Here is a 20,866-nt window from a genome sequence, read left to right as displayed (position 1 = left end):
ACTGCCGGAACCATTACTTCAGGCCTTCCTGAACTTCCATGGAACCTGGAGGGCATCTACAGCATAGGGATTTTCTGTTGGGTTCAAGGAACAGAATCTCTCTACCTTGGTTTGCTCTTGTAGCGAACAGGTCTATGTTTGGTTGCCCCCATAACCGGACAATCTGTCGGAAGACCGACGAGTTCAGGCTCCACTCCCCTTGTCTTAGGGTCTGGCGGCTGAGAAAATCTGCTCTTGAGTTTTCCACCCCCTTATGTGTAGTGCACTGAGGGATGGGAGATGTTGCTCTGCCAAATGTAGGATTCTGTCTGCCACGTGACCTTGTTCCCCCCTGGTGATTTACATAGGCTACTGTTGTCAGATTGTCGGACCTAACCTTGACATGGTGACCCTGAATGTGAGGAAGGAAGCTTATCAGGGATTTCTCCACTGCCCCAAGTTCTTTTAAGTCTGAGGATGCCCCCATCTCGTGGTATGCTCAGTGACCCTGTACTGAGAGCTCTGCTAAATTACACCCCCCTATCCAGAGCCGCTTGCATCGGTTGTAATCACACGGTCTACTGGTCTGGACCACTGTATGCCTGAGGTCAGATTTTCCCTGTTTGTCCACCACGAAAGGGAATCTACAGATTCTAGGGAAAGAGAAAGCTTTCTTTCTAAATGCCCGTTGAAGGATCTCTGCGCTGACAGGAACTCCCACTGAAGAAGCCTCATATGCCCCTGAGCCCATCTGACTGCTGGGAGACAGGCAGTCATGGAGCCCAATAGGGACATTACAGGAGACATCATGGCCTTCGAGACTAAACCGATTACTTTGCGGACCTTGTTTTCTGGGAGGAAGCAGGCTTGGAGACGAGAATTCAGGATTAGGCCCAGTAAGATTTGAGTCCTTGAGGGGGTTAATTTTGATTTTTGGGTATTTATCAACCACCCTAGCCGTTGCAACACTGCCGTGACTTCTAGAGTTGACTGGAGCAGTGGACTTCATATTTTCCCATTACCAAATAGTCATCTAAGAAGGGTACGGCAGTAAACTGAAAATGTCTCAGTTCCTCCTGAATGAACACAGCTATTCTCAGATATTTCTGGTAGTCTGGATGGATTGGGACAGGATAATAGGCGTACTTCAAGTCTATTACTGCCATAAAGCAATTGTAGTGTAAGAGCTTCACTTCCGAGCTTACGGACTCCATTTCGAAAGTCTGGTTCTCTATCAACCGGTTTAGACTCTTGAGGATGAAGAGGAGGATGACGAATCACTTAGCCATAGATCCTCAGACTGGGAGGAATCAGAGTCGGAGGAGATATCCTTATGGGATTTTTTCTTCCCTCTAAGTAACACCTTCAGGGACCCTTGAACCTCTGCATGGACTATGGATTTTAGATTGGATGCAAAATCCAGAGAACTTTTCGTTATGGTTCTATTAATACAGCTTGAGCAAAGCTGTTTTTGCCAATCTATGGGAAGGGGAATTTGGCATAGGGCACAAATCCTGTGCTTTTGCTTGGCGCTACTCTTCTTAGGCTCCTAAAGAAGGAAGCACATAAGAGACTTCCCATTACTAAAACGTGACATTCACGAAGATCACTCACCCCTGAAGTCACAAACGGGTAGCAGATTCGGAGGCTGTGGCGGACTATGCAATGATTCCTTTCTGGATGGTTCAGAGACGTCCGACACCTTACTCCTGTGGCTGCCACTACGATTGCTTGAGCGGCTGTCAGTGTGAGAGGTGTCAGTCTGCCTCTTCCGTTGCTGAGGTGGGGGGGGGGGTCAGCTGATGCTCCTGACTGTCCTGGTCAGCCATGGTTTACCAAGACCTATGTGATGGAGCATGAGCAGCGTTTCTAGGAAAACCCCCTCCCCTTTAAATAGGGGCATCCAGAACCTCCTCCGGTTCAAGTGGCCCCCCACCCCCGGCCGAGGCTTAAAAAAAAAAGGCCGGGAAAAATTCACAAGGCGCCGCCATCTTGGATTGGACGCCGCCCCCTGACATCGTTCGGCACGCCTCTCCCAGCGTGCACCGTGCCGTGACGTCAGGTGCATCATACCCAGAAGTCCAACTGGGGAGTCTGCGGCAGAGGGGGGGGCGGCGCAGCGGTCTGCGGGAAGCCGGAGCCTGCCTCACAGCGTGCGCCCGCTCGGACACAGGCCCCCCAGGGGAGCTGCGGACAAGGCTTCTGGAGCCTGGAACCCGGTGCACAGGCCAGCGCCCGTTCTTCCACACCGGAACAGACCCAGGTAAACTGCATCTTCTTCCAGACAGGTTCCCATCAAGGACAGGAAACCAACTGAAGCAAGGGAGAGGTACCACCCTTTTATTTCAGATGCTTTCCTGTCCTTGATGGGGTAGATCCCTCTATCAAGGTGTGCTGTCATGGGTGAGGGGAAAAATAGAAAAATATATATGTGGCACCATGGCAAATTTTAATACAAATCTAAAGTATCACACACAACTGTGCTCAGACTGAACCTGAAAAGCCTGTGTAGACAGTAGTGACAATCACTTACCTGAATCACAAACCCTGTAATGTGTGCACTTCACATCTTCATTCCAAACGCTCATATATTCATTAGGGCCACAGGGACTGCAGGTCGTGTTTGCAAAGGGCGTGCATTTGGTTTTCAAGTGTGTTCCTGGGTTGAATAAATATGAATATATATCAGCTACTCTATAACGTAAATCATATCATGATGTCAGGTTAGTAGCCGGACAGAACGCTGACCATGCAATTGAACCATATAAACCAGGTACCGAAAGTTCCAGCTGGAAAAACAAAGCATCACAGAATCTTCTGAAATCAATGGGCCGTGTGTGTAATGTACAGACATGGAGGCTCCAACAGAGTGATAGACACTTTTTGCAACTTCTGTGTGTTGTACTAAGCTAGATATTAATGAAAGCAGCTTGTTTGGAGATAAATATTTTTTTTTTTTATTTAACTGTTATATTGGTTAAAAGATACAAACTGTCTAAACATGTTAGGTTTCATCAAGTACAGAAAAATAAAGGAATCATTGTAACTTCCAACATGTTGCAGTAAACAACTATATACTAGTAGCATTGTTCCCCCAAAATTTTTTTCCATTAAGTCTTATAAAAATATTACGCACATGTGCCAAAAGAAATAAGCTTCAAAAGTTTTAAAAGACCTCACTGAAAAAGTGCCAACCGTTGTTTCAATTTTTATTTCAGAATTCACTAGTACACATGAAAGTAAGCAACTTTGTAATATATCTGATCATAAAAATCTACTTCTTTCTCCACCTGGACTGATCATTTATTCTTAAAATTCTTAATTCATGGGTAAAAACTGTATTTGTTGAATGCAGACTTTCCCATTGCTAAGATAGGAGATGGCAGCTGCTACTGATAAGATTCTATGTAGAAGGAGGAGGGAGGAACTAGAGACAGAGCTCTTCCCTACTCCTACCCTATGCAGCCATCTCCTATCTCAGTAATGTAACAAGCTGTCTTCATTGACTACAGATTTTACCTGTGAATTGATAATTTTGAGAATAAATGATCAGTCCTGGTGGAGAAAGAATCAGATTTCTCTGATAAGATGTATTAAAAAGTTTCTTATGCTCACGTGATTTATGAAATAAAACATTAAATGACGCTTACTCTTAAATGGCCACGTAACCAATTAGAATATGGTCTTTGCTCTAAGTAGGAAGATTATTTAGTCACCGAGATGAGTTTGTTTTCTATTTGGGCTATACCATAAAGAGATGTCTTAGCAGTCTATTTAAAACATACCGGGTGGGCATTTAGTGCAGCATCGTCCACGATTTTCATATTGCTTATGTGGATCACAATTCAGAGAGTTCTGAAAAAAACACAAGAGAACAGGTTAGAATATTAAAGGGTTTCTCTGCTTTTGGCAATCCCTATTTTGGTAAAAGGGTAACTTGACAATTAGCTGATCAAAGAGTGTTCCCCTGCTGGAATCCGCCCTCCCCCTCAATGCTCCAACCCACTCTCCTGTTACCACCCAGCAATCAGTTGTGGGGATCCTTGGCAGATAAACAGTTAAAGAGCACCGATCACCCAGGTATGGGTTATTTATTAAAACTGTTATTAGCCACACCGTGGTGATAGGTCCTCCTCACTCAGCAATAGGAGCCATGATGGCATTAGTATGGTACGTGACTGCTGCAACCCCTGATTGGCCCTAATGTAAGGCTATGTTCACATTACTGTATTTTCGGTCCAAGCCCTATCCGTGGAAAAAACTGTCAGTACCAACAGTAATTACATATATATTAAAATGTGTTTCTGCACTGGGGGCTAGTCAAAAAAGGAGAACAATTTAGATAATCAATATTAAAAATTTGTTATACTGCTGATGTTTTCCGTTAATTACATATCAGAAATAATACAATAAAATGAAAAGTATAATAACCATACAAATAGAGCGAATAAAAAAGGGTTGGCGGGGGCAGGGAAAATCAGGATCAGGGTAACTCAGCATGACATTGAGACAATTAACATGACATATGTATAAACACCTGTTACTTGTCTGTAGGGGTATTAAGACTCTCACAAACAACCTCAAGAGGTCAGGACTCTATCTAATTCAGTTTCATCTATGTAATCTAACCAAAGCAGCCATGTCCGAGTGACAGGCTCCATGACTTGTGCAAGGCTCCAAAGCTTACAGCCAGTTTTCAGAGTGACTTTTTATTCATCCTATCCTTAACCTTATGAAGAGAGAGGATGTTTGTCTTCCAAATGGCTGTAATATAAATTCTAGCAGTTGTGTAAATATGTTGAGCTAATTTATGGGCTTGGTTTTTAAGTCTCTCAGTAACAGCACTGAAGCTGTCCTAGAGAAAGGGAACGAATGATAATAATCTTTTTATTTATATAGCGCCAACATATTCCACAGCGCTTTACAATTCAGACAATTTACAGACCGACATTAATCGGCTCTGTCCCCATTTTGGGCTCACAATCTAGATTCCCTATCAGTATGTCTTTGGCATGTAGGAGGAAACCAGAGAACCCGGAGGAAACCCACGCAAACACGGGGAAAACAGACAAACTCCTTGCAGATGTCGTCCTTGGTGGGATTTGAACCCAGGACCCCAGCGCTGCAAAGCAAGAGTGCTAACCACTGAGCCACCGTGCTGTAGGGTATCGCTAAGTAGATTAATAATCGCCATCTAAAACTGAACTACTAAAGGGCACATTAACCATACATGGAGGTGAGAAGTCAGGACACAAGGAAACACTCCGGGGAAGATGTGTGAAAAGTAAATATATCCTTGTGGGTACATAATAAGTCCCATGCATGATTTTAATAAATATTTCTACTAGATGAACAGTCAGACTTTCCTTTGAAATAGTACTATCTATCTAGTAATATTTATTTTCCTAAATCTTTAATGTCAGGGGGAGGGTTGTTAAGAATTGAGTAAACTAAAAGATATCTTTGTGGAGGGCCAGATCGGATTCAAAACATGCAGGACCTAACAGGGACCAAAAAAAAAAGAAAAATCTGGGTCTGGCAAAAGAGCTCAGAAGAATGCATCTGGAATTTATCACAAAATGAATGTTGACCCCAAGATAAAGTGATATAATTTACTCAAATTGTTCACAGAACTCCAAAGAATTCCCACAGCCAGTTGGCTGATTCTGGGCGCTAAGGATAGGCCATCAATAAAAAAGTATTGGCCAAACCCTTCAAGAAAGGGTCTTATACATTTTATTCACTGTTGATATATAAAAACAAATGCTATACGGATGATAATACAGATGAAAAATCAGTTTTTTGGTTTTTTTTTAATGAACATCAGATGATTTTTTACATGCTCATATTAACTTAGCCTGGGAAGAAGACAGACACAGGCAGCAAATTTCCAAATCAGAGGTGGACAGGTAGGCGAGTATAGGTTATCAGACTATGTTGGGCCATTTGTAGCATAAAAAATAGGAATTATTCCTACCGTTAATTACGTTTCCAGGAGTCCATCATAACGGCACGACAGGAGTTAAGTCCTCTGTTCCTCTAGGGACAGGAAGCACATGAGAGGTTAAAAGCCCCCCGCCCCCATCACACCCTCAGTGTTAGTACTAATCACCAAACCAGGATGGATGCAACTCTATTTTATTATATACATATACCAATGTTACATTCATATTAGTGTCAAGAGCGGGGCGGTGCCGTTATGATGGACTCCTGGAAACGTAATTAACGGTAGGAATAATTCCTATTTTACCAGTACGTCCATCATAACGGCACGACAGGAGACATACCAAATCAAAGAAATGGAACATTTAGGGCGGGACTACTGCCTGAAGGACTTTACGGCCATAGGCTAATTGTTGACTGGACAATACATCCAATTTATAATGTTTACTAAATGTGGATATATTGGCCCAGGTTGCTGCCTGGCAAATTTGGCCCACTGACGCTCCAGCTTTCTCTGCCCAAGAGGCGGAGATTGTCCGAGTAGAATGAGCTTTAAGCGAAATTGGTGGATCCTTCCCCTCATATTCATATGCGAGGGCGATAGTCCTTGTCAACCACCTTGCTAGAGTAGGCTTAGAAGCTTTCTTGTCCTTATTCACACCCGAAAATTGCAGAAAAAGGTTTGAGTCTCTCCTCCAGGGGGCTGTGATTTCTATATAACGAACAATTGCCCTCCTGACGTCCAAGGTATGGAAGGATTTTTCCTTTTCATTTTTGGGGGACTGGCAGAAAGACGGCAGTATTATCTCCTGATTCAGGTTTGAACTCGACAACACCTTAGGGAGAAAAGAGGGGTCCAGTTTAAGAACCAATCTGTCTTCCAGAATCTTAAGGTATGGGTCCAGAACTGAGAGGGCCTGGATCTCGCCTACCCGTTTTGCTGTAGTAACTGCGACAAGAAAGGCTGATTTCATAGAAAGCAGGTCTACTGATGTTTCTTCTAGGGGTTCAAAGGGAGACTTACATAAAGCCCTCAACACAAGGTTCAGATCCCACGGCGGTACTAGACTCCTTATCGTGGGTTTTAAAAGAGAAGTTGCTGTTATGAACCTTGATATCCATGGGTGGTCTATTAAGGAGTAGTCCAAAAAAGCACTTAGGGCCGAGATATGAACTTTTAACGTATTTGGCCTCAGACCCTTATCAAATCCCTCTTGGAGGAAATCCAATATCATTGGAATATTGGGGTGAGACGAATTTCTCTCAGACTGACCTGCAAAGCAACAGAACTGTTTCCAAATCCTAGCATAGATGGCTGACGTTACTGGTTTCCTACAGGCTTGTAGAGTCGTAATTACCCGATAGGAAAGGCCCTTAGAGGCTAGGATCCGCCTCTCAGGTTCCATGCTGTCAATTGGAGGAATTGGATGTTCGGATGTATTAAGGGACCCTGCAATAGACGATCTCTCCTGGCTGGGAGTCTGAATGGGAGATACACCGCCATCCGGTATAGCAGAGGAAACCAGCTCTTTTTGGGCCAGTAGGGCGCTATCAGAATAAGAGCTCTCCTCTCCTGTTGGATTTTCCTTAGTACTCTTGAGATGAGAGGGACTGGAGGAAAGGCGTATACCAGTCTTGTCCCCCACGATTGAGAAAGGGCATCTATTCCTTCTGGGCTGTCGGCTGGGTCCAAGGAAAAAAAGAGCTGCAGCTTTCTGTTTTTTCTTGTTGCGAACAGGTCTATGAAAGGGTTGCCCCATCGTTGAATGATTTGATGAAACACCTCTGGATTCAACTCCCAATCTGAAGGACCTACTCTTGCTCTGCTGAGAAAGTCTGCTACTACATTTTCGGAGCCCCTTAGATGAATAGCCGATATAGAAAGGACATTTCTCTCCGCCCAGTAGAAAATTCTTGCCGCCAAGGATTGTAACCATTTTCCTCTTGGATCTCCTTGTCGATGAAGAAAAGCGATGGTGGTGCTGTTGTCTGAGAAAATCTTTATATGATTTCCTCTGAGCAAACGCCGACATCTTTGAAGAGTCTCCCAGACCGCCTTTAGCTCTCTGAAATTTGACGACCTGTGTTGCATCTCTTTGGGCCACATCCCTTGTAGATATCCGTTTCCTATGCTTGCTCCCCAGCCTCTTTGGCTGGCATCCGTATGGATCTGGATTAAAGGAAGAAGGATTCAGTCTACTGCGTTTTCCAAGTTTGAAAGGTCTGTCCACCAGGAAAGGGAGTTTTTTAGTTCTCTTGACAGTCTCATTTTCTTGTCTAACCCCGATGGTCGTCTGTTCCAAACTGACAGGATCGATTTCTGTAACGTCCTTGAACGGGCCTGTGCCCATTTCACGCTTGGAATGCATGAGGTCATCAGTCCTAAGATCCGCATGGCGTATCTGATTGAGGTGGTCTTCCGTTTCTCGAAGTTGCAAATTTCCAGTTTTATTTTTTCTCTTTTCTCCTGGGGCAAGGAGGACTTCTGAAGACTGGAATCTAAGAGTACCCCCAGAAATACTTTTGTAGTACTTGGATGGAGGCTTGATTTTTCCCAATTGATGTTCCATCCCAAATATTCCAGGGTTTCGATCGTATGCTCTTGTTGACTGAGAAGAAGAGAATCTGACTCTGCCACCAACAATATATCGTCCAGGTAAGGGATGATTATAATCCCCTGTGTTTTTAAGAAGGCCGCTACTTCTGTCATAACCTTTGTGAATATTCGAGGGGCCGAGGATAGACCGAAGGGTAGGCAAGTAAATTGAAAGTGGTGTACTGTGCCCTCCTGTTCTAGAGCGAACCTTAGGTGTTGCTGGTGACTTGGGTGAATTGGAACATGGTAATATGCATCCTTGAGGTCTAGGGTGCACATTACCAATCCCTTCTCTATCAATGGAATGCTGGTTTTTATAGTTTCCATTTTGAACCTTTTGTATTCCACCCACTGGTTTAAGGGCTTGAGGTTTATAACCGTATGGCGTTTGCCCGAGGGTTTTAACACCGAGAAGAGGGAGGAATAATGGCCTAAACCCTGCTCTGAAGAGGGAACCTGTCTCACCACGTGTAGGGATTGAAGGACTAATATATCCTGCCATAGACTTTTGAGATCTACGGGGGAGCAAGGACGAGTGATTTGGAAACGACAAGGGGGGGTATGGGAGAAGTCTATTTTGAAACCTTCCCCTAAGGAACGTAGGACCCATTGATTTTTTGTAATGGATGCCCATTTGTCCTGAAAGAAAAGAAGCCTGCCCCCTACTCCAATTGCGTCATGGTCTAGCTGGGGCCCCAGAGGCGACCTGATCTGCTCTGTCCTTTCCTCCCTTCCTGTAAGACCATCTCCCCATCTTACCCTTACCCCTGTAATCAAGTTTAGGGGGATCGACGGGGTCCACGAAAGGGTCGGTATCTTTTAACCCTATCTTCGGGAAATCCTTTTTTCTTGTCGGATGCTCTTTCTAGGATCTCGTCCAACGCTGGACCAAAATCCCGAGCACCCGAAAAGGGAATTGAGCACAATTTATTCTTTGAGTGGCTATCCCCCGACCACATCTTTAGCCATATTGCCCGTCTAGCTGTATTAGATAATACGCTACATCTAGCTGCGAATCTGACCGATTCGGCCGAGGCATCAGCCATGAATTGCGTTGCCAGCTTTAACATGGGAAGAGAGTCTGATAGCATCTCTACAGGGGAGTCTGACCTAATTTGATCTGACAGCTCGTCCAACCAAAGGCACATGGATCTTGCCACTGAAGTGGCAGCGATATTTGATTTAATTATGGCTGCTGAGGCTTCCCAACTCCTCTTGAGCATATTCTCAGCCTTCCTATCCATTGCGTCCTTGAGGCAAGACGAGTCCTCAAAGGGGATAGATGTTTTCTTAGCCACTTTCGCTATTGGAACATCTACTTTAGGGATTTCCTCCCAAAGTTTGATATCCTCCGGACTGAAAGGAAGACGGGATTTAAAGTCTCTTGGCACAATGAGTCTTTTCTCCACTTCTTCCCATTCCTCCATAATCATTGATTTTAAATGCTCATTTACAGGGAACACTATTTCTCCGAGTTCTCAGACCTGCGAACATTTCATCTTGCCTGGAATGGGAGACCCGAGTGTCCTCCAAGTTCATAGTATGTCTGACGGACTTTAACAGTTCGTCCGTATGTTCTGTAGAGAAGATATATTTCTTTCCCTCTTGTGAGGGTAACTGAGAGAAGCGATCCTCATCCTCTTCTAGACTGTGCTCTGATGCGGAATCTGAATATTCTCCTTCCTCAGACACCTCTTCCACCTCCCACCTAGGTTTTTTCTGGCGAGGAGAGGGCTGTACTATTTGGGGTGACGATTGTGTACGGGAAGGCATGAGGCTCGAGACTGTACTCTGGACCTCCTCACGTATCATAGATCTTATATCCGTCAAAAAAGAAGTTTTTTCTTCCTTTAGGACCTCGGCTATACATTTTTTACACAGCCGCTTTTTATATGAGTCCTGAAGCTTTGTGTTGCAGTCTACACATCGTCTTGACTTTTTGGAAGAAGATCCAGACCTCTGGGTTCCCCTCTCCTAATCCATAAAGACATATAAAAGGACACCGGAGATTTACTATAAAACCCTGTCCTAGAATACTCTGATCTATCCAGAGAAGGGCTTTAAGCCTGTACTCACACTGCCCAGGGACTCTGAGGGGGCTTCTGACCGTGAAGGATTAGCTTCCATGGTGTCAGTGTGTGTGTGGCTGAGGTGCACCCTTTAATAGGGTCTTACCTGATCCAAGTGGTAGCCACGCCCCAGCGATAAGCATTCTTAATGCCCTGCAGGTTCATCACTGCCTCCGGGCACCTGTGCATCGAAGCCCCTCTCCTCATGCTAGAAGGAGAAGCGGCGTGCGTTCCACCCTAGAACGCACGCAAGCCCCAAAGCGGATGTTCCTGGATGACTCCGCCTCCCGCCGGAAGCCATACACCGCGCTCCTCCGTGGAGCGCATGCCGGCCCTTCAGCCGGTGGTACAGCGCAACGCTCAGAGCCCCCTGTCCGGGGGATACAGCGGCAAGCGGCGGTCTTCTGGCTGAGGGACCCCGCAAAGGGGTATCAGCATGGAGCCTCTGGACCGAAGGAAGGGGAGAGTTCTGAGACCCCCCCAATCCCCCTGGCTCTCAGGTAACTATTTTCGGAAACCTCCCATAGCGTCCTGTCCTGCTAGGGACAGGAAAAACACTGAGGGTGTGATGGGGGGGGGGGGGGGGCTTTTAACCTCTCGTGTTTCCTGTCCCTAAAGGAACAGAGGACTTAACTCCTGTCGTGACGTTATGATGGACGTACTGGTAAAAAGGGGTTGTCTTTTAAGTTATTTTAACATTTGATTCCTGAACTGTATACAATATTAAACTAAGCACAAAAAGCATCAATTATTTTAGTTAAACAGAAAACAGTACAGCCAGAGTAAGGACTGTGACGAATATGACCACGTCCGTGCAATCCGCTTTCCCTGTTCCCCTCACCAGTGAAGCCGGCTTCACAGTTTGAGGAACACTGGTCTAGAGTACAAGTATAAACCATTATGGTAATATTCTCATTAATGCTGGAGAGAAAGTAATACAATACATATAAAAACTATTCACAACCTGATAAAATATGCAGATGAGATCAATGAATTAAACAACAAAGTTCCACCATAGGTAAGTTTGAGACACATAACTAAAGGAATTTATTTAAATTGTAAGTAAATTCTGGGATGATTGTGAAATTCCATTACCTGTTTTGTGTTCATATCAGTTTTATCTACCACAAAGTCACGTTTTTGGCTTTGAGAAGTCATTTTCAGATACCACATAGTCAGCCATAAATGGATTCCCCACACTAGAGCATGGCTCCAGATGAGGCATTACATTAAATTCACATCTACAAATGTCAATTCTGGTGGTCAGGGAACTTGGACCAGCAATAATGACAAGTCTTGGGGGTGCACAACCTGTAGCTCATGTGGGGCCACCTGCATCTCTCCATGACATTTGGTGCGGCCCCCCATCCTTCTGTATACAGTAATATCAATGTGAGATAGAAGTGGAGTAGCACACTGCTCAGGAGCAGGGATGGAAAACACAAATAGAGCACTAGGGTACCTTGACCCCTCGTAGAGGCATGTGCGAGTTACAGTGGTGGCTGACTATGCATGCAGCTCTCTCTACTCTATTGTAGGGGAATTGTGAAATGCAGCCAGCGACTACAACACCCATAGTCTTCAATGGAGAGAGTTACATGTGTGCAGGAGTGTAACCGGCATCTCTTAAAAACATTTATGGCATATACTATTGATATGCCACAAAACTCTCAAAAGACAATACCCTTTGAAGTTTAATTGTGACCCTTGGAAATCATGCAGTATAACAATGTGGCCCTCCAACTAGAAAAGGATGTGTTGCAGCCCCCACCAAACAAAATTCACAGGTCTACCTTAACAATCACATGATAAATATATGAAATACATAAGTATTCATTACTCAACACCTTTCCCAAGAAAGAAGAACAAAGGATATTTGTTGTAAAGTTTCTTCTTTATAAAAGGTGATGGTCAGGTGATGGATTGGCCCTGAAATGCATTTTATGCTAATCACCTTATATAAAGAAGCAACTTTATCGTAATTCTTCTTAGTGATGGTTCACAAGAGTGGATGCAAAATCATCCATTTTACATCCAGAAAAAACTGACCATTCTACATCTGTATGCCATCCGTGTGTCTGTTTTGCAAATCCTTATGACATCCATTTTTACATCAACAATTTCATAACTCAAAGGACAAATTGGTGATTTCTGCACTTGTAAGGCCTTAAGTTTTATACCCTTTATCAAACAAACTGTGATAATAGTTTACAAATAGTTATATTTACACGAAACAATATCTCAGCTAATGAGCGACCAGTGGTTTGTCCCATGTATCTGACAGCCATTTCTATTGGAAACTTTCAACATGGTGGAATACAGCAACAAAGCCCAGAAGTGTGGAAAACAGAAGTTGGTAACGAAGGTGGAAAAGTTGAAGTTTACGATGCACATGACGCGCCCCCTGGGCCTGTGCTGTGCTGCTGTGCAGGGGGAATACCCGGAGCCGGATCTTTTCGTAGTATGCTGGGGGTTGTAGTCTCCGTGTGGCGGTGACCCGGTCCGTGCCCAGGGTGGTCAAACCAGTGGCAGTCTATTGGTGTTATAATTGTCCGACTACGCCACCCGTGGATTGCGGTCAGTGGGGACCGCCGCTGCGCTGCAGACCGCTGAGGCTGATGTTGTTTGCGCAGCTAAGTTTGGGATGACTCCCCACGGGAGAAGTATTACCTCAGGGCAGCTAGTGTAGATGATGGTGGTGATGGTGTGAGCGTCCCAGTACTAATGGTGCTGGTGCGGCGAGGAACCACAGAGACGTGCAGTTGCAGTTTTCAATGCTTTACTCACAGTTGTTATTCATGTCAATGCTGCAGGCGATGACTGCCCAAGCCGTGCTGCGTCCACCAGGTGAGGGACTCGGTCAACTCCCAGGCAATTCCAGAGTGTGGTTCAGAGCTCCCTTCTCTTCCTTTCTACTGGCCGTCCCCACCAGTGACCCACCTCTGTCCAGCTTCCTCGAGCCTTCTGTTGGCGAAACCTCTCTCCGGTTTCCCTGACCCTATACGGTATGCCTTTCTGGTGGGTGTAGTGAGGGGTCGCACCAAGATGTGGTAACAACCTCCGGTCTTTGGCTGAGGAATCTGTTGCCTCCACCAATTTGGGTTCCGGTACCCTATTCTGCCAACCCTTCACCCAGTATCTCCTCTGGGCATATGGGGTTCCTTCTGCCTTCGTGTCTCTGGGCCTTTCTCTGTGTTCCTTGCTTCCTTTCTCCTCTGTTCCAGTTTCTTTCTTACTTTTCTTTCTGTCCCTTCTTCTCTCTCTCTCTCTCTCTCTCAGGCTCCAGCCTCCTGACAAGGCCTGCCTGCAGAGCAGAGCCCATGCAGGGGCTCTGCTTCCCGTCTTCTCCTCAGACTCTCAACTCACTGTCCTAAGATGGTGCCCACCTTTTATACCTCCTTCTAACACCCGAGCCCAGGTGACTAGCAACCAATGGGCTCTTACCTATGCCCAGAGACCCACCCCTATCTGCTCCTACACCACTGGGTTTTCCTCCCCCTCCCCACTCCAGCCAGGAACAGATGCTGTCGTGCCTGCACTCTGTCTAGTGGGAGCACCGTTGAGCTGTCCCTCGGAAATGGGGTGTGTGTGGTGCATGCAGCTTACCGAGCCCTAGTCCACACTCCATCCTTACCCGGGAGTGGAATATCACACCTCTGGTTCGAGGTGCAATACCCCTGTAGCAGCCGAGTCCTCGGGGTGCTACACACACATATTACAATATAGAGCAGCAATAGATGCAGAGGCGTAACGATCACAGTCACACCGGGCCCATGTGGGAGGAGGACCCGCTGACGCCAATGTCACCTGAATGTGCGTCATCGGACACACATTCAGGTGAAAATGTGTTGCGGCACAGAGGCCAGCCGGCTCCCTGCACGGCAATACATGCCACCAGCCAATCAGAGGCCAGCAGATGACGTCGGCTTGCCAGTGGCGTTTGGCGCACGGCTGTGACATCAGCTGCTGGCTCCAGCGCAAGCTACAGAAGAGTAAACCACACGGTGTGGGAGTTGGGGAAGGTGAGTAGAATAGTTTTTTTTAAAAAAAAAAAAAAAAAAAAAAAATGTGCTGGCGAAGAATGGAAGGGGCCCAGGATGGGGGACATTATACCCGGATGAAGGACATTAAACCAGAATGGGGGACATTAAATCCGGATTGGGCCCGGGATGGGGGAAAATGTTACAGCATAAGGCCCAGGATGGGGGCATTATTACTGGAAAGGGCCAGGATGGGGACATTATTACTTGAAGTGACCAGGAGAGGGACATTATTACTGGAAGGGGCCCAGAATGGGTTGGTGAGATTATTACAAGAAGGAGCCAGGACAGGAGACATTATGACATGGGTGCCGAACACGTATGACTTTATAGGATATAGAATGCTAGAAGGACCCAAACATCAAACCAACATGTAGGTGGGGCAGGGAACAAATTTTGCACCAGAATCCATCGGATTCTAGTTATGCCACTGAATAGATGGAACATTTACATCATATAAAAAAACAAACAAAAAAAAAACAAAAAAAAACTGTTCTCCCCAAAAAGAGCATGTGCTTATGTCTTAGGTGTGGGTAGTGTTTCTACTTTCCCAACACTAATAGGGATGTTGGGAGTTTTCTTCACCATTGTTTTTCACCTTCACAATGTTATGCTGATCCTTTGTGACATACAGGTTGTTAGGTGGAAGAACTACTGTATATAAACAGGGTATTTCCATGGAACACTGACCTATAGGCATCTCACCCTCACCCTGAACACATGGAGGTAAAGTCAAGAGTGTTAAACCAATAATGAAATGACAGCTCTCATCAGCTTTTATGTCAGTTTTCAACTACGGGTGAACGCTTTCATTTTGCTTCCCAGAAGAATGACTCAGAGAAAAGTAAAATAAGTAACACAAGATCCTTTTCCATACGGCCAGAAAGACTGCATGCTACACGTTTGACAAAGCCTGGGGGGGCGATATGCTCAGTTGATGTCTTTCATGAGATGTTTTTTTACTTTTACTCATGATAAGTAGCAGGTCATAAATCTATACTCCAGGTACTGTCAACTAGGAGTGTGATCAATCTTTAAAGGGATTTTCCATCCTCATAAACATGCCTATGTGCATAAGAGAATATACACAGCGTTCTGTAGCTCACACCATGTAAAATACATACAAAAACAACACGTCTGCTCAAATGCCACAGTATTCTTCTCTTTTCTAGATCAAGGGGTAAATTCACATGGGACAGAAAATTGGGCAGCAAATTTAGTTGTGGATTTTGTCACAGATCCCAGCAAGGATGCATTCAGATGACTACATAAATCGGTTCGAGTTCGGACCACAATGCACAGACTGGCCGCAGCTCTCCAGAGCATTACCGCTTCATATATTTCTATGCAGTTGTCACGCTCTGGTCAAGAGAGCCGTGGCCAGTACAAGCATTGTAGTCTGATCTCGGACCAATTTATACGGTTGTCTGAATACACCCTAATAGTCACATTTACTATGTGGGCATTTTGGTGCGGATTTGCAGTAGGTTTCCCCCTATGTATTGCAAAGGGTGACAACCATGGTGAAAATCCAAAGAATGGATTGACATGCTGCTGATTTAAAAGACGCACTGCTTGATTTGTTGACATCTCTTCTACTTTGCTGCTACTCTAAAATGCTTCAAATTTTTCCCACCTGCAAATCTGTATGGAAAGACCACAACAAATTGCTACATTTAAGCATTCCCATAATGTAGCAGTACTTAACCCAGCCATTCAATGTATATAAATATACATCTGCTCTACGGTCCGCATACATGGAGGGGCTCAGGAGTTGAGTCCGCTCTGCACACAGCAGATTCCAGATGTGTTACATAGCCACATCTGTCTCTAACAGCAGCAGCCAGAGGTAAGCTCAGTTCACTGCTGTTAACCGTTTAGATGCCGCTCTAACATTTTTTACAGGGGCATTTGAAAGAGGCAGGCATCCACAATGCAATCATGGGTTAACATTAGTTTATCATGGCACCCAGGGGCCTGCTGAAGTCTGCCCCCATGGCTGTCATTTTGATACTTCTGTGAAACCTGGACACAGATAGATCTCTATTTATGCCAGCTATATTGATTATCCATTGCTGCCAGCTATATTAAAAAGTCAGCATCTGCCTCTTAATATTTAGATCCCACTGACCGTCTCTAACAGCGGCATTTAAACTACACTGCTCAAAAAATAAAGGGAACACAGACAGCAGAATATAACTCCAAGCAAATCAAACTTCTATGAAATCAAAATGTCCACTTAGGAAGCAACACTGATTGACAATCAATTTCACATGCTATTGTGCAAATGGAATAGACAATAGATGGAAATTATTGGCAATTATCAAGACACCCTCAATAAAGGAGTGGTTCTGTATGTGGGGACCACAGACCACATCTCAGTACCAATGCTTTCTGGCTGATGTTTTGGTCACTTTTGAATGTTGGTTGTGCTGAGACGGTAGCATGAGACGGACTCTACAAGTCACAGGTAGTGCAGCTCATCCAGGATGGCACATCAATGCAAGCTATGGCAAGAAGGTTTGCTGTGTCTGTCAGCGTAGTGTCCAGAGGCGGAAGGTGCTACCAGGAGACAGGCCAGTACACCAGGTGACGTGGAGGGGGCCGTAGGAGGGCAACAACCCAACAGCAGGACCGCTAACTCCGCCTTTGTGCAAGGAGGAACGGGAGCACTGCCAGAGCCCTGCAAAATGACCTCCAGTAGGCCACAAATGTGCATGTGTCTGCACAAACGGTTAGAAACCGACTCCATGAGGGTGGTATGAGGGCCCGACGTCCACAGATGGGGGTTGTGCTCACTGCCCAACACTATGCAGGACAGTTGGAATTTGCCACAGAACACCAGGATTGGCAAAGTCACCACTGGCGCCCTGTGCTCTTCACAGATGAAAGCAGGTTCACACTGAGCACATGTGACAGACATGACAGTCTGGAGATGCCGTGGAGAGTGATCTGCTGCCTGCAACATCCTTCAGCATGACTGGTTTGGCAGTGGGTCAGTAATGGTGTGGGGTGGCATTTCTTTGGAGGGCCGCACAGCCCTCCATGTGCTCGCCAGAGGTAGCCAGACTGCCATTAGGTACTGGGATGAGATCCTCATACCCCTTGTGAGACCATATGCTGGTGCGGTTGGCCCTGGGTTCCACCTAATGCAGGACAATGCAAGACCTCATGTGGCTGGAGTGTGTCAGCAGTTCCTGCAAGATGAAGGCATTGAAGCTATGGACTGACCCGCCCGTTCCCCAGACCTGAATCTGATTGAGCACATCTGGAACATCATGTCACGCTCCATCCACCAACGTCACATTGCACCACAGACTGTCCAGGAGTTGGCGGATGCTTTAGTCCAGGTCTGGGAGATCCCACAGGAGACCATCCGCAACCTCATCAGGAGCATGCCCAGGCGTTGTAGGGAGGTCGTACAGACACGTGGAGGCCACACACAATACTGAGCCTCATTTTGACTTGTTTTAAGGACATTACATCAAAGTTGGATCAGCCTGTAGTGTGTTTTTCCACTTTAATTTTGGGGGTGACTCCAAACCCAGGCCTCCATTGGTTAATAAATTTGATTTCCATTGATTATTTTTGTGTGATTTTGTGGGCAGCACATTCAACTTTGTACAGAACAAAGTATTCAATGAGAATATTTCATTCATTCATTCAGATCTAGGATATGTTATTTGAGTGTTGCCTTTATTTTTTTGAGCAGTGTACATAAAAGCCAGTACGAGCACGCACCGGCTCCCATTGGTGCCCCATATCACCACAGCCTTTTGAAGACCTCCATTGCTGCCTTAATGGTCTACTGAGCTACAAAGGAGACCGTGATTTCCACTATATACCACAATATATAAGCGATTGTACAATTGAAGGTTCAAATCCCATAAGAGCAATAAAAATAAATACAAAATTTAAAAAATTAATAAATAACAATAAAAAATTGAACCACCACACTAGTCAAAATGCCATAATTACATTTTTTCAGTCACACCTCTAAACAATAAAAAAAACTATCAAAACATTGGACATAACCTTTTCATTGATACTAATTTGGGTATTTTGCCATTCAAAAAACAAGCACTCACACATTGATGGAAACTTAACCATTTTCCAAAACCTGAAACATTCTTAACAGACCAAAATTTTTTTTCAAACTTATTAATGGTTATTTTTTTTTTACCACTTAAATAAAAAAAAAAATGCCATTTTGGTATTGCCATAATGGTATTAACCTGTAGAGTCTGGTTTGCAGATAATTTTTACCGCAAAATGAAAGCAGTAAAAGTAAAACCCCAAAACAATATCGGAATTTCATATTTTTCACTATTTCATCGTACCTGGAATTTTTTTTGCGTTACTTGATACAGTAAAATAAATTGTGTTATCCAGAAGTACAATTCAACCGTCATACAGCTATGTCAACAGCAAAATTAAAAAGTTATGGCTTTTGGAAGAAAAGGAGCAAGAAATAAGAGTGCTAAAACTAAAAAAAATTACCTGATCCTGAAGGGTTTAAAATATTTAGAGATCGCCGTCTTCCCTGATTTGCAGCGTCGCTCCAGTCCTTGTCTGAGCCATGTGACCGCTCCTCATCTTTGCTGGCTCACAATGGGCCTGCTGTACTACTTTCACCAATGTAAGCTTATGGAGCCTCAGAACGAGGCGCGATGGACTTAAATTGTGAAAGCGACTTTGGGCCTACAAATGTACCCACTAGTCTGATTTGAAGTCACATGACCCAAAAGAGAGCCGGAGAGACGCTGGAAACCGGAGAAGATGGCGATCAGTAAGTATTTTAATGCACCTACACTACATCACATACAGTACTGGGCAAAGGTTTTTTTGGCAGGCGTGGAAAAAATTCTGCAAAAAATAAAAATAAACTGTTAATACTTGTATCAATTAATAAAATGCAACCAGAATGAACAAAAAAGATATTAAAATCAAATTAAAATTTTCTGACCACCCTTTTCCTTCAAAACAGCATCAATTCTTCTATAGACACTTGCACAGTTACCACATAGGCTTGGCAAGTAGGTTCTTCCAAACACCTTGGAGAGCTAACCACAAATCTACTCGGGATGTAGGCTTTTGCAAACCTTTCTGTCTATTCATGTAATCCCAGACATACTCTATGATTGTGAGATTAGGGCTTTGTGGAGGCCATATCATCATTTCCAGGATTACTAGTTCTTCTTCATGCCGAAGATAGTTCTTAATGACATTGGCTGTATGTTTGGGGTCTTTGTCTTGCTGTAGAATACATTTGAAGCCAGACACCTCATAGATGGTATTGCATAAAGGATAAGAATCTACCTGTATTTCTTAGCATTGAGGAGATATAGTAATAGACATTGTTGAGCACCATAGGCTCATTGGTTAGCCAAAGAAACTTGGCACAGATGAAAGACAAATCATGCTTCCTATTGAAATCTGAAGATGTCAGCTCTGTGCTGATTGCACTGCTGGATAACAGCCATTTTGAACAGCTACACCCATCTACTGTTCTGAGAAATGTGGCTAGAAGAGATCTTCACCTGAAGAATTGTGGCCAAAAATCATACTTTCAACTTGGAAACAAGGCCAAGTGGCTCAACTGTGCATGAAAATATGCAGAAAAATGGCAAAAGTTCCTCTGGGTTGTCAAAATGTGAAATATTTGTCAGTTTGTACACCAAAGGGCTGGAGAGCAGTACAATAATGAGCGTCTGCAGACAACAATGAAACATGGTGGAGATTCTTTGGGGCTGCAGTATAGCAAATGGAGTTGGCAATTTGATCATTATTAATGCAGTCCTCAATGCTGAGAAATACAGACAGCTACTTATCCATTATACATACCATCGGGGAGGTGGTGTCCGATTGGCTCAAAATTTATTCTGCACACTATTCTGCTAATGTCACTAAGAACTATCTTCAGAAAAAGAACAGAGAGTCCTGGAACACACTATCAACACAGTGAAAAGACCCTTACCCCGCAATATAGGAAATATATGACACTGCACAAACATGCAACATTTCAAAAATTGTCCTAGTTTGAGGAACATGACAGAGTTCAAACAGTGGACTTGGCCTTCAACTTCCTCAGATTTCAATCCAATTGAGCATCTGATGGATGGACTGGAAAAAAGTCCAATTCATGAAGGTTCCAGCTCAAAACTTATAGTGGGCAATTTTGTTTTTCTTAAATGTATTTTAGGCTAAAAATAATTTTTGCAAATATGTTTCATAGAAAT

General features: G+C 44.4%; 1 protein-coding gene across 2 annotated transcripts in view; it reads right to left on the bottom strand.

Moving 5' to 3' along the window:
* The window catches only part of TNFRSF11A (TNF receptor superfamily member 11a), a 153,847-nt gene that overhangs the window by 57,456 nt on the left and 75,525 nt on the right, over positions 1–20,866 (bottom strand). For both annotated transcript variants that reach the window (XM_073678658.1, XM_073678659.1), the window contains exons 2-3: positions 3,765–3,834; positions 2,513–2,638 (exon numbers count right to left, since the gene is read on the bottom strand). In XM_073678658.1, coding sequence (XP_073534759.1) covers positions 2,513–2,638; positions 3,765–3,834 — 196 coding nt within the window. The remainder of the gene's footprint in view (positions 1–2,512; positions 2,639–3,764; positions 3,835–20,866) is intronic.

This window comes from Phyllobates terribilis, unplaced genomic scaffold, assembly GCF_046119375.1.
Source record: "Phyllobates terribilis strain yellow unplaced genomic scaffold, ASM4611937v1 Scaffold_4__5_contigs__length_816908805, whole genome shotgun sequence".
Classification (NCBI taxonomy): domain Eukaryota; kingdom Metazoa; phylum Chordata; class Amphibia; order Anura; family Dendrobatidae; genus Phyllobates; species Phyllobates terribilis.
Note: the sequence above shows the minus strand (reverse complement) of the source record. Positions and strands in the feature narration are given on the sequence as shown.